This window comes from Ylistrum balloti, unplaced genomic scaffold (assembly GCF_031769215.1).
Source record: "Ylistrum balloti isolate Yb309-2 unplaced genomic scaffold, AGI_CSIRO_Ybal_v1 Utg369562, whole genome shotgun sequence".
NCBI lineage: Eukaryota > Metazoa > Mollusca > Bivalvia > Pectinida > Pectinidae > Ylistrum > Ylistrum balloti.
In genome coordinates, this window is record NW_026781862.1 from 884,401 (window position 1) to 897,557 (window position 13,157).

Below are 13,157 nucleotides of genomic sequence, written 5' to 3' on the forward strand. Positions count from 1 at the left end.
GAGAAGTCCGAAAAAATGCTATTCAAAACAACCAATCAAAAGTGGCGTTACAAATTTAGCGTGGCTAATTTCCAAACCGGAATCATTTGGGTTTGAAACATGGCGGAAGCTGATAAGTTTCCAAACCTTAAAATATGCATAGATAACACAGAATCGGACGATGAAAATGCTGACGTCGTTTCCATTCACGAGGAAGAGGATTTAGACGATGACAGATACAACGCAAGTGATGACAGCGACGATAATGAGGTCGAATTTAATGTCCGTCTGGGAAACATTGGAAGGAACGACAAAAATAAAACTCGATCTCTAACAAAGGTGATTTACGCAGATGTTGGTTTCGTGTTTATTTTAACTTACTAGTGGACATAGTTAGTGACATAAATTCACATACATTTATACGTGGCTGTGATATTCTGTGATGCTTTCAATTTGTTTGTTGTTAGGACTCTTTAGTTTACACATTTCTGATAAATGCATGTATGAGGCACATGTACAGGTGTTCGAAATTCTGTCAATGAAATAATTTGATGGCCCTTATAAAAAAAAACCCTTTAGCGTAGAGGAATGACTATATTATAGTGATTATTTATTATTTTATTGATTGTTTGCATGCCAGACTCGTGCTACAATGAAAAATGTAAAAATCACTATTAAGTGTCTGTATATTGTGTACTTTAGACAACTGTGATTTTACCAAATTGCTTCTCATTTTATGATAATATAGAATAAGAGTTAAAAAAGAAATGACACTGATGATAATTACTAATATTACAGTGTTATTTTATTTAAGTATACTAGTTAGTTGTATTGCTTGTTTATGAAGTGAATAATTTGAGACAATGAATATGAACCTAACCATCCTGGTCTGAACATAAAGTTAACATTATTAGATGCAGGTCATCTAAGTTGCCTCCACACCATTTAGGTCTGTTTCAAAATTTAACAGGCACATATAGATAAAGCCACATTCAGAGTTTACCAAAATAGTGTCCTGCCTGTTAAAATTTGTTAAGAGATGAAATCATCACAGAAAATGCAAGTCCTTGTTCTTCAGTTACACATTATTAAATTTTCTTAGGTGTTATTTTGTTTCCAAACCATTTAGGTCTGTTTCAAAATTTAACAGGCACATGTAGATAAAGCCACATTCATAGTTTACCAAAATAGTGTCCTGCCTGTTAAAATTTGTTAAGAGATGAAATCATCACAGAAAATGCAAGTCCTTGTTCTTCAGTTACACATTATTAAATTTTCTTTGGTGTTATTTTGTTTGCAAAGTTACAAGTTAATGCTTTGACAATCAGTGTCTTATTTTATCATTTGATAATACAAGGTGGTAATGTCTTTGATTACAGCCACAGAGAGTTTATAAAAACAAGGATGGAGATTTCATCACTGGGGTAGACATCACAGATAAGGTAGGTATTTATGTGTCAGATTTGTTGTTTAACAGTAAGTTATATGTCAAAGTAAAGTTTGTGTCTGCTGTTATGACATAGTGTATAGGTCAAGATGCCTGTTATCAGAAAGAATATTTCAATAAAGTCTTAATAATTGTGTAGCCTTGTTGTTTGCAATGTACTGGTCATGAGCCTTTTCTCACCAATACCCATGAAACACATGCCTTAGTGAGAATGGGTATTTAGTGAGAATAGGCCAGGAAGCAGTGTATATATACCTATCACAATGCACAGTTCTTCTAAGATTTTAAGGATATGGAGAGAATACCCTATCTAGGGAAAACTCAGAAAATTTCAGAGATCCACAGACCTAGTATATATTACCATCCTAAAGTACTGGTAGTGAAAATGTATAGCAAATTCACTACATTTTTTACCACAGCTTTGTGAGACATTAGACTTGCTATACTTATGGCAGATCAATACTTGAGGCAGTGATTCCTACAGGAAATTATGATCGTAATGAAATATGTGTAATATGTTATGATTAATGTTATTTTTCAGACAGAGAGAAAGAAAAGACTTGAAAGGGCAAAGAGATTTGGTGTTAATGAAAAAGTGCAACAGAAATCTGTGGTCAATCTCAAACGACTATACAGAAGGTAGATAAATACAGTCAATATGAGGGATGGTATAGATATAATATAGTTGATAACACATGATTTACAGTCAGTTTCAGTATTCTGTAAAGATGCGATAATAACACACAATACCACATGGGATCCATTGGAAAAACAAATATAATTAACTCACAGTAATGACACTGAGGTATAACGCTAAGTAAAATGCTAATCTAGAATGACTGCTAACCAATAAAGATATCTGTTTTCTGTTTCATATTAGAGGAGATATTGAATGTTTCTAAATTTCAAAACTCTCTGCAGCCTAAATACGGTATATAACCCCTGAATTTGTTAGCACTTCAATGGCTTACTTTCTGACTGTTTTGAATTGTTTTAGTTTGGGTTTGGATGAAGACAAACCAGAGAATGATGAGCGTGGGATTCGTCTGGAGGCTGTTCATATACGTGGTGTGAATGACATGAGTAGCAAAGATGTGTTTGATTACTTCAAGGAATTTTCCCCTGGGGAGATTGAGTGGATTGATGATGCTTCCTGTAAGTATGGCTGTTAGAATTCTAGCCTACGATAAAACTTACAGGGCTGGAACGGATTAAGTATGCTACGCTACAGAAATATGGATAAGTAAAAACTTGCAACTTTTATTTGAAACAGTATCAAAGTATCTCTGATTCAAATATGATCACAAAGTTAGTCAATGTGAAGCAATGATTCAAGCTTCACAAGTGTTCCTTATCTGGAGCTTACCCTGCGGGGAGTTGTCCTTAGGAGGGAAAAAAATCAGTATATCTGTTGGTCTCCTGTGCACAATTTCACACGAATGATCTGCCTTACACAACGATAGTTACTTATTTGGATGTAAATGTAAATAAAAGATCATTGATCTGTTAATCATCTCCTTGTATCAAACATTGAAAGATTTGATGACAGGCCTGTAGTGTTCTAGATATGTTTAAGTGAATTAAAGCTATAGTTATAAAGTCTGGATTTGCTTTACTGTTTAAGGATGTATTATATTGTAATAGAGTTAGTAATGGAGTATCGTTAGACTTACTAATTAAAATCTAGAAGAGGAAATTCTGACATTACTTATCTGCATTTTTGTACAATCTATTATAAATGTGTATTTTACAGGTAATGTGGTATGGCAAGATACACTGACAGCTGCACGTGCAATGATCAGCTGTAGTATTAGTTATGATACTGCAACAAGTGAAGGCAAACTCCAGAGTGAATTGGAGAGTAGTGAAGATTCGGATACAGAGTCAGTAGGTAAAGTAGACAAACTCCAGAGTGAATTGGAGAGTAGTGAAGATTCAGATACAGAGTCAGTAGGTAAAGTAGACAAACTCCTGAGTGAATTGGAGAGTAGTGAAGATTCGGATACAGAGTCAGTAGGTAAAGTAGACAAACTCCTGAGTGAATTGGAGAGTAGTGAAGATTCGGATACAGAGTCAGTAGGTAAAGTAGACAAACTCCTGAGTCACTCATGGAGTAGTGAAGATTCAGATACAGAGTCAGTAGGTAAAGTAGACAAACTCCAGAGTCACTCATAGAGTAGTGAAGATTCAGATACAGAGTCAGTAGGTAAAGTAGACAAACTCCTGAGTCACTCATAGAGAGGTGAAGACTCGGATCAGAGTCAGTAGGTAAAGTAGACAAACTCCAGAGTGAATTGGTGAGTAGTGAAGACTCGGATACAGAGTCAGTAGGTAAAGTAGACAAACTCCAGAGTCACTCATAGAGAAGTGAAGATACGGATACAGAGTCAGTAGGTAAAGTAGAAAAAAAACTCCAGAGTCACTCATAGAGAAGTGAAGACTCGGATCAGAGTTAGTAGGTAAAGTAGACAAACTCCAGAGTCACTCATAGAGAAGTGAAGACTTGGATACAGAGTCAGTAGGTAAAGTAGAAAAAAAACTCCAGAGTCACTCATAGAGTAGTGAAGATTCAGATACAGAGTCAGTAGGTAAAGTAGACAAACTCCAGAGTGAATTGGAGAGTAGTGAAGATTCAGATACAGAGTAAGTAGGTAAAGTAGACTCCAGAGTCACTCATAGAGAAGTGAAGACTCGGATCAGAGTTAGTAGGTAAAGTAGACAAACTCCAGAGTCACTCATAGAGAGGTGAAGACTCGGATCAGAGTTAGTAGGTAAAGTAGACAAACTCCTGAGTGACTTTGAGAGAAGTGAAGATTCGGATACAGAGTTAGTATGTAAAGTAGACAAACTCCAAAGTCACTCATAGAGAAGTGGAGACTCAGATACAGAGTTAGTATGTAAAGTAGACAAACTCCAGAGTGACTTAGAGAGAAGTGAAGACTCAGAGAGTTAGTAGGTAAAGTAGACAAACTTCAGAGTCACTCATAGAGAAGTGGAGACTCAGATACAGAGTAAGTAGGTAAAGTAGACAAATTCCAGAGTCACTCAAAGAGAAGTGGAGTCTCAGAGAGTTAGTAGGTAAAGTAGACAAACTCCAGAGTAACTTAGAGAGAAGTGGAGACTCAGATACAGAGTAAGTAGTTAAAGTAGACAAACTCCTGAGTGAGTTAGAGAGAAGTGAAGACTTCAGAGATTCAGAGTAGACAAACTTCAGAGTAAAGTAGATACAAACTTCTGAGTGACTTAGAGAGAAGTGGAGTCTCAGAGAGTTAGTAGGTAAAGTAGACAAACTCCAGAGTAACTTAGAGAGAAGTGGAGACTCAGATAGAGAGTTAGTAGTTAAAGTAGACAAACTCCTGAGTGAGTTTGAGAGAAGTGAAGACTTGGATTCAGAGTTAGTAGGTAAAGTAGACAAACTTCTGAGTGACTTAGAGAGAAGTGGAGTCTCAAGAGTTAGTAGGTAAAGTAGACAAACTTCTGAGTGACTTAGAGAGAAGTGGAGTCTCAAGAGTTAGTAGGTAAAGTAGACAAACTCGACAATTACACGAAGAGTTGGTTAGGATACTACTTGTGAGTTAATTATAGGTTTTCATTCTCCATGACTCTTCCTATTCTTAGGTGTTATCTCACCATTAGGGATCTACATCTATCCTGCAACAACATTCTAGATATTTCTTGGCAACATGAAGATATCGGGATATAAATAAATATTGAAAGGCTTCATAGAATTGGATATAGGGATGTTAGCTGTGATAAAGAAAATAAATGATGGATATATTAATAGTGGTATTTGTCAATTATGGATTTTAGCATGTAAGAATGAACTTTATGTTGAGCCTAAGACATAGAATTTTTGTTGTTAATTTGCATTTGTTTATTTCTGATTTATTTACACAGATTTCTATTTGTGTGTAGGTAAAAAAAACTCTAGGAAAAAAGTGAAATCTAAGACCAAAAAGTTAAGACGGAGCAGTAGCAGAAGTTCCTCTTCGTCATCATCTTCATCATCCTCTTCATCATCTTCATCTTCTTCAAGTGATGAAGATGATGACACAAAGAAGAAATCTAAGAAGAAAGAAAAAGCAAAAAACACAGAAGAAAGGAAAGAAGAGAAGATGGAGGATGATGATGTGTTAGATTTGATGGACGATGGTGTTGTTAGTGTAAACAGAAACATCAGTGAAACAAAGATTGTAAAAAAAGACAGTAAAAAGACAGAGAGTAAAAATGAGAAACAATCAGACAGCTTAGTGAAAAAATCTTCACGTAGTGAAAAGAAAAACAAAAAAAAGAGAGACTCTTCATCAAGTTCTAGTAGTTCATCATCATCGTCATCTTCATCATCTTCGTCAGGTTCTTCATCCTCATCATCTGGTTCATCGTCTTCATCATCTGGGAGCAGTTCTTCTAGTAGTTCAGAGGAGGTAATTTGCCAAATTTTAAGACACACATGACACAAAAATATGTCAAATTGTCATACACATTAGTCACATTGTCACACAAACCTTTACCACATGGACACACATACGTATGTCTCTTTCACTTGTCACATTGTCACACATATTTATTCTTACACTTTTGTCACATATTTACACTTACCTGTGAAATACACAGTCGCGTCACATTATCATACATACTTGGAAATTGCACTCTTGCCACAATGTCACACATACCTTTAAGTGTCATGTAGTTACACATGCTTGTCCTTTACAAATCCTTCTGACACCTGTATAATGACCTGGTATAGAAATCAGACATTTACCATGATAAAACAAAGTTCAGTAGTGTGATTAAATCAACTCTGTTGTATTATAGATTTATTATTTAAAGTTTTAACTTTTGTTTTCTGACATTTGACTGTAGAATTAAGAAGATGATTAGGAATCACAGTAGATTTGATTATGATGTATAAATAAAATAAACCATTTAGAGCATAAACTTCACTGTACTTTTACATGAACTGGAAATTTTTATCAATCAGTCTTTTACATGTTGAGAAGAATTGTTAGAAAAAAAGTCATTTTGAAGCATTCATTGATAAACTTACATAAACAATTTTGTTTCTGCAGGAAATGGATGAAGAAAAGAAACAAAATATGCTGAAGAAAAAAAATGAGAAAAAAGCTAGGAAGAAAGCAAAACTTCGAAAGCATTTTCAGGTCCACAAAGAGTCTAATATACCCTGGCCTCCGGGTAAATGGCGACTGGGCAAGGTCATCCCCAAGGCGAAACATATATTCCTGCGATACTCAACTAAAGGTGGGCATTATGTTGCACCAATGAAAAGTATGTTGTGACAAATTTGAAACATCTCTGCAGTTATTGTTACAAAATTATGATGCCATGTTATTGGTATTAGGGCATGTGTTCCTTAGTGCAAGATCAGAGTCACAGTGAAAGTTCAAGGCATTGATATTAAGTTCAAGGTCATCATAAAATAACAGTATGAAGCGATGGGATTGTTCACAAAATTTAATGTCTTCATAGGAAACCTGGAGCCTCAAATTTTGAGGCAATAATGTAAAAATCATGAATGAACTTGTGTTGTAACGATTCATCATAATGGTCCATGGCACAGGTTGTAGTCTTGGGCTGGTTTTTTTTTTTGGCTTCACCAGTTAAACCAGCGTTGTTCATTTTCTGAAATAAGGAAGGATCTACTAATCTTATCTTGCTTTCTGACAAGCTTTGACTAAGCCTTTCAAAGCCTGTATTAATATTTACAAGTCCGTTGCCATTTATATTCAAAATGTTAGGCCCAAGGATAGAAAATCATACATTCTTTTCTTGTTAAAACTGTGTATGAACACAAATCTTGGAAGAGAAATGATCCCTGTGTGATTTATCAATGGGACTTTTGACAGCGCCAACAAGTCTTTGAGGTCTAGTAGTAAAAAGATCCAGCTTGGTTAACATGTGGTTTTTATTTTGTTACAGCTGATAAAAAATTGAGAGGAGCAGAGAAAAGGAGTGAATATTACAAGAAATTTGGAAATCCAAATTATGGAGGTATGTGCTTTCTGTATCTTAATATTCTGCATAGATTTAAGAAACTGTTACTCTGTTATTGTATAGTTTGTGTATAATAACTTACATATAAGCAGTATCAAATTGGTTAAATTTGAGAATGTTTATGGGAATGAAAACAGTTGTGATAGTGGATGTTTATTGTTTACTGTTTGAAAATTAAAGGAATGTATTGTTTAAAGTTAGAGAAGGAGATGGTGTATGCAGGAAAATTTCGTTCCTTTTGTCAAACAAATTTCGTAAATCTAGTGAAGTCATTTTTATGAAATTTTTTTTTTCTATTTTAGGAATGACGGGACTTATCAGCAATTCCAGGTTGGTAATGATGAAAGTTATTTATGATTCATATAAATATTGCTTTCTAAATATATTTCACTGTTATAGATGCATGGCGTAGCATCCATTTGTCCACTTTTGCTTTCCACTGACTCCATAGCTTTTCGACTCTGACAAAACCTGGACTATCTGTTGATGACGAGGACTGTTGTATAAATTTAGGATCTGTCACTTGCAGAGGAAGAGAGTATTTGCCCAATTATGGAAATAAAGATAAATTTTCTATATTCTTCTGTACAGACAAATGTATTCTGAGCAATCTAGAGATGGTTTAGAGCATTATTTGGTGTATTGGACTACCTCTTGTATTCATCGAAGGTTTGGCCCTGATGGGAGCAGAAAGCTGGAGTTAGATCAGGGTAATAGTCGTCCATCTTTAAGATCATTGTTCCTCTAAAATCAAAAAGGATTTAGACCTACATTGTTAGCTGGTTTGGGTTAGTATTTGATGGAGAGGACAGAAATTGTGTAAGATAGCGTTATACCAGTCTTCTTTTTGGTAGAAGTTTGGAGTCAAATGATAGAAATAATAGCAAATATTTAAAATCTTTCTTTTTCCATATAGATGATTGATTTGGTCTGGATTGTCCTTTGTAGGGACTTGGTATTACATGTTTTTATAACCAGAATATCTACTTCTTCATGAACTGTGTTGCCCATGTTCCCCTAGGACTGCATATGAGTCAGAACACAAAATGGGGCAACATTCATCAAATATCAAGTATAGGAAAAAAGAAAAAAGTCAAGAGGATAACATTTTACCTGTAACTGGATTTCTTACTTGTAAGAAATATTGCTTTTGATCCAATTTAAACAGAAAGAGGAAGATGCGAGTGACGCAGCAGCGTGAGGAGGCTAAGGACCTTAAGGCTGTCATACAAGCCAAGCGTGCAACTATTACATATGATGATGTCAACATCTTTGGGGATTCATCTTTTACTGCAAATGTGGATATGGATGAAATTGAGGAGTTTGGTAAGATATCAACTGACTAGTATAAAAATGATACTTGGAAATACATACACTAATTGTATAACGAAGACTGCAAACATTGTGATTTTAATATGGTTGATAATTATCATGATTTAAGAGAAATAAAGTAATTTTTTACATTGAAAAATTGATTGAAATGTGTAATAAAAGATTAATAATTAAGCATGCTACTTCTGACATTTTGGGACTAGGTGCTGCCAAGGAAGTGAAACCAGACATCACAGCAGGCCTGACAGGCCAGCGGGTTAATCTGGATCAGCACGAGATGGAGGAGGGAGAGATAGAAGACAGCGAATCTGAGGAGATGGTACAGCCTATTAGCCGCCAGCGGGATATCCAACCAAGAGATATTCGACCAAGGAATGTCCGACCAAGGGAAGATCGTCGCCAGGTAAAACAACAGGAGGATGACGATGATTTCCTGGACCTCACAGCTGACACAAAGCCACCGGTGAAGGAGGTGGATGAGGAGGCAGTCATGATGGAGAAGGAACTGGATATTCTCCTAGCTTCACCACCACGGAAACGTAGTATGAGGATGTATGCAGATGACATCGAGGATGAGAGGAATGCGAAAAAGTAAGAGAGATATAAATATATATGTGTCCAATTATTGTTTTTTTATTTTGAACCTGTTATTTGAATAACTTCAACTTGTTCAGATGCTCTGAATTGTTAAGTAGGTTTGGGACAGTAGAATCATCAGCTTTCAGTTTTCAATCATAACACGTACTTCATTTTTGATGGACTCAAATATTGAAGTTTCATCTTTTTTTAAGAAGTTTTGAGATTTGGAATTGCGAAAGTATTTTTGAACCTGAAAGTGAAGGTGTATTAAGCAGGCATTTGAGAGGAGGATCCTATGAAAACATTCAAAACTAAAGACTTATATTCCCTTGGCACTATTGGAGTTGATTTGCCACTCTCATTTACAACATTCTAGACAGATATATGACACAGTAATATGTTTTCATAACACAGAGTTATCCTTGGAATGAAAGTTTTCGTTTAACAAGTCATTGAAATGTTTTTCTACAAAAGGTATACTTCCAAATTAATTCCTAGGAGTATTCTCAATTTATGTTGAATTTGAGCACTTGTTTGCTTTAAATTTTTGAAAGCTCTGAAAGTCACTAACCTGTATGGTATATTTTAAACTTTTCTCTTACAGTATGAAAAGAAGTGATATTGACTTAACAATTTTTGCTGACCGTGAGACAGACAGAAAAGTTGGTCTGCTTGATGATGACGACAGTCCGCCTCCTTCTCGTGTACAGGATGCGCGACAGAAGATCCGTAGTGTGGGCAGGACATTTGGCAGTGCTTACATGGATGGGTCACCTCACAGGAGTGGCAATGATCTCCGTAGTAAACTCCAACGACGGAAAAATGGAGGCAAAGACAATTCAAAATATCAGCGTATGAGGATAGAAGTGTATGACTGACGTTATTGTGGGGTTGTTGTTTTATACTGGAGGACTGAATGTCTGGGTAAACAGTGTATCAAGCTGAGGAAGACATGCAGACATATGTGAAAGTTTGTTGCTTGAAAAGAGTTTGTGTTGGATATTTAAAAGGAAATGTGTTAAAAAAATCTGCCTTTTTAGAGGCAAAATATATGATTTATGACTGTTTATGTTACTGTATGATTAAATAAGAAAGGATTTCAAGAAGATTTTCAAGAAGACAAACATATCAGAAATGATGATGAAGGTACTTTTTAATGGGTATAAATTTTCAAGAATTGCATTCGTTTGTGAGATTTTAGTCAAGCAAATCACCAGTTAACTTAAATATCTTTGTATGGTTAAGTTTTTAAGATGGAGTGTAGTGTGATTTTACTCATCTTGTAAACAGGTTGAGAAATACCATTAAATGTAGACTATTTGTCACCAGTGTTTTATAGGACAAGTTATTAGTTGTATTTTAAACAGACATGGTCATCATGGGATGAAGGGCAACCAACTTGGTTAAAATGAATGACTTTGACCCACTTTCAAGGTCACAGGGGTCAAATCTGTTGAAATAACTTCTTCTCAATTAACAAAATACACAGGATTCTACAAAGTTTTTCCATATCATTTACCTACTTTAAAGGTCACAGGTATCAAATATGTCAAAATTTTTAAATGACTTCTCCTCAGTACCAAAAGACCAAGAGTGCTGATATTTGGCCTGTAGCATGCTAGAATGAAGGGATGAAGGTCTATCACATTTGTTCAAATGAATGGCCTTGACCTTTATTCAAGGTCACAGGAGTAAAATATGCAAAGCTACTCTAACAGAGAGCGTTATCAGTTCCATTTAAAAACTTTAAGTATGCAAATATCAGTTCTGCTCTGTCTGTCTAAACGCTGGGACTTATGAACAGGTTCTATAACTGTCCAAAGACCTGAAAAGCTCAGGTGATCATTAAGGCCCATGGGCCTCTTGTATGAAATACTGTCTGTATGCAAACTTACAGCTTTTTACTGATGTAAGATATATAAATGTATGTATATGCCTAAACTGCAAGACTTCTGGAAATATGTACACGTCTTAAAATATGTATACATATACTATGATTTCTTATGAAAGCTGTGATTTTGGATTTATTTTTAAAGTTCTAGCATTTTAACAAACAGGAAAAAAATATAATTCATTCGATCAATGCAATTTGAGGATATTGCAGAAGTTTTATCAGGCATTAACCTCTAGTCATATGCCAAATGGCTAAATTTTTGCACTCTTGTGAATGTCAATGTGTAGATGTTCTGTTTTGCATTGGAATTTTACATTCATAACCCTACTTTCATTATTACTATAGCATAGACCGTGTAACAGCCATCTCAAACCAGTTTTTACTTTTGATAAATATCAAGCATGTTCACTTAAAATGCAGCAACTGGAATGGCTATCTGTGTTGGATGGAGCTTGGAGTGTTAAGGGATTGAACCTTGGCTATCCATGTATCTTTTGAAGGCTGGACTGTTAAGGTATTGAACCTTGGCCATTTGTATCTTAGGCTAGGGTGTTAATGGGTTAAACCTGGATATCTGTGTTGGAGTCTGGAGTGTTAAGGGATTGAACCTGGGCCATTTGTATCTTAGGCTAGGGTGTTAATGGGTTGAACCTGGATATCTGTTGGAGTCTGGAGTGTTAAGGGATTGAACCTGGGCCAGTTGTATCTTAGGCTAGGTGTTAATGGGTTGAACCTGGATATCTGTGTTGGAGTCTGGAGTGTTAAGGGATTGAACCTTGGCCATTTGTATCTTAGGCTAGGTGTTAATGGGTTGAACCTGGATATCTGTGTTGGAGTCTGGAGTGTTAAGGGATTGAACCTTGGCCATTTGTATCTTAGGCTAGGTGTTAATGGGTTGAACCTGGATATCTGTTGGAGTCTGGAGTGTTAAGGGATTGAACCTGGGCCAATTGTATCTTAGGCTAGGTGTTAATGGGTTGAACCTGGATATCTGTGTTGGAGTCTGGAGTGTTAAGGGATTGAACCTGGGCCATTTGTATCTTAGGCTAGGTGTTAATGGTTGAACCGTGGCTATCTTTGCTGGAGTCTAGGGTGTTGAGGGATTAAACCTTAGCTGTCTGTGTCAGAGTCTGAATCGTTGAAGGGTTGAACCTTGGCTATCAGTGAGGGAGTCTGGAGTGTTGAAGGATTAAACTTTGACTATATGTGTCAGATGCTGGAGTGTTCAGAGGTTGAACTTCAGTCAGCAATAACTGTGTTTGAGGCTGGAGTGTTAACCACTGAATGGTGTTTTGTTCATTTTGCTCTGAATCAATATCACATCTTGATAACCTACCAACACATTTGGCTTAACATCATGTTGTATCTAGGTTAGATGGATTACATAGAAGCTGTGGCTATCATGTTTTCCTGATGTTTTCTGGTTGTTTAATTTTGACATTTTGCATTTGATTTGATTTGTTACATTTGACAACTTTTGCTCCAATTTCTGATGTGCAATCATTAAGTAAGATGAAATAGGAATCATAATACCAACCTCATGTGATAATACACTTTCTCTCAAAAATGAAGTTCTATTTATTAAATAAATGTAGTTTGTATATAATTTGTGTGTCATTTTAAGCCAGACGTTGCCAAGAACTAGTGGTGGGATGTCTTTACCATGATTATGAAGGAGGTAGCCAACAGTTCAGCATTGTTTCATTTTAAGCACCCTCTTGGGATGATAAATTATTTTTACGGAAAGATGTACTAAGATTTTATAACCAGTCAGTCTCACATTGACTTTGAGATATTTTAAGCATCATTGCTATGAATTTCTTGGTTTAAGGAATAAACACAAGGCCCACTGGCCTTAATCATTGACCAGATTTCTTTATTGTTTTTAGCTCACCTGGCTAAACAGGCTGATCA

General features: G+C 35.7%; 1 protein-coding gene across 1 annotated transcript; it reads left to right on the plus strand.

Annotated features, from left to right (window-relative positions):
* Positions 1 to 99: 99 nt before the first annotated feature.
* Positions 100 to 13,109, plus strand: LOC132548093 (nuclear cap-binding protein subunit 3-like). The gene is made up of 12 exons (XM_060211950.1): positions 100 to 318; positions 1,359 to 1,421; positions 1,968 to 2,065; positions 2,424 to 2,581; positions 3,180 to 3,506; positions 5,342 to 5,850; positions 6,496 to 6,685; positions 7,364 to 7,435; positions 7,741 to 7,768; positions 8,607 to 8,764; positions 8,974 to 9,361; positions 9,954 to 13,109. Exons 1-12 carry the CDS (start codon positions 100 to 102, stop codon positions 10,225 to 10,227), a joined length of 2,484 nt encoding a protein of 827 aa, XP_060067933.1. The 3' UTR covers positions 10,228 to 13,109.
* Positions 13,110 to 13,157: the final 48 nt, after the last annotated feature.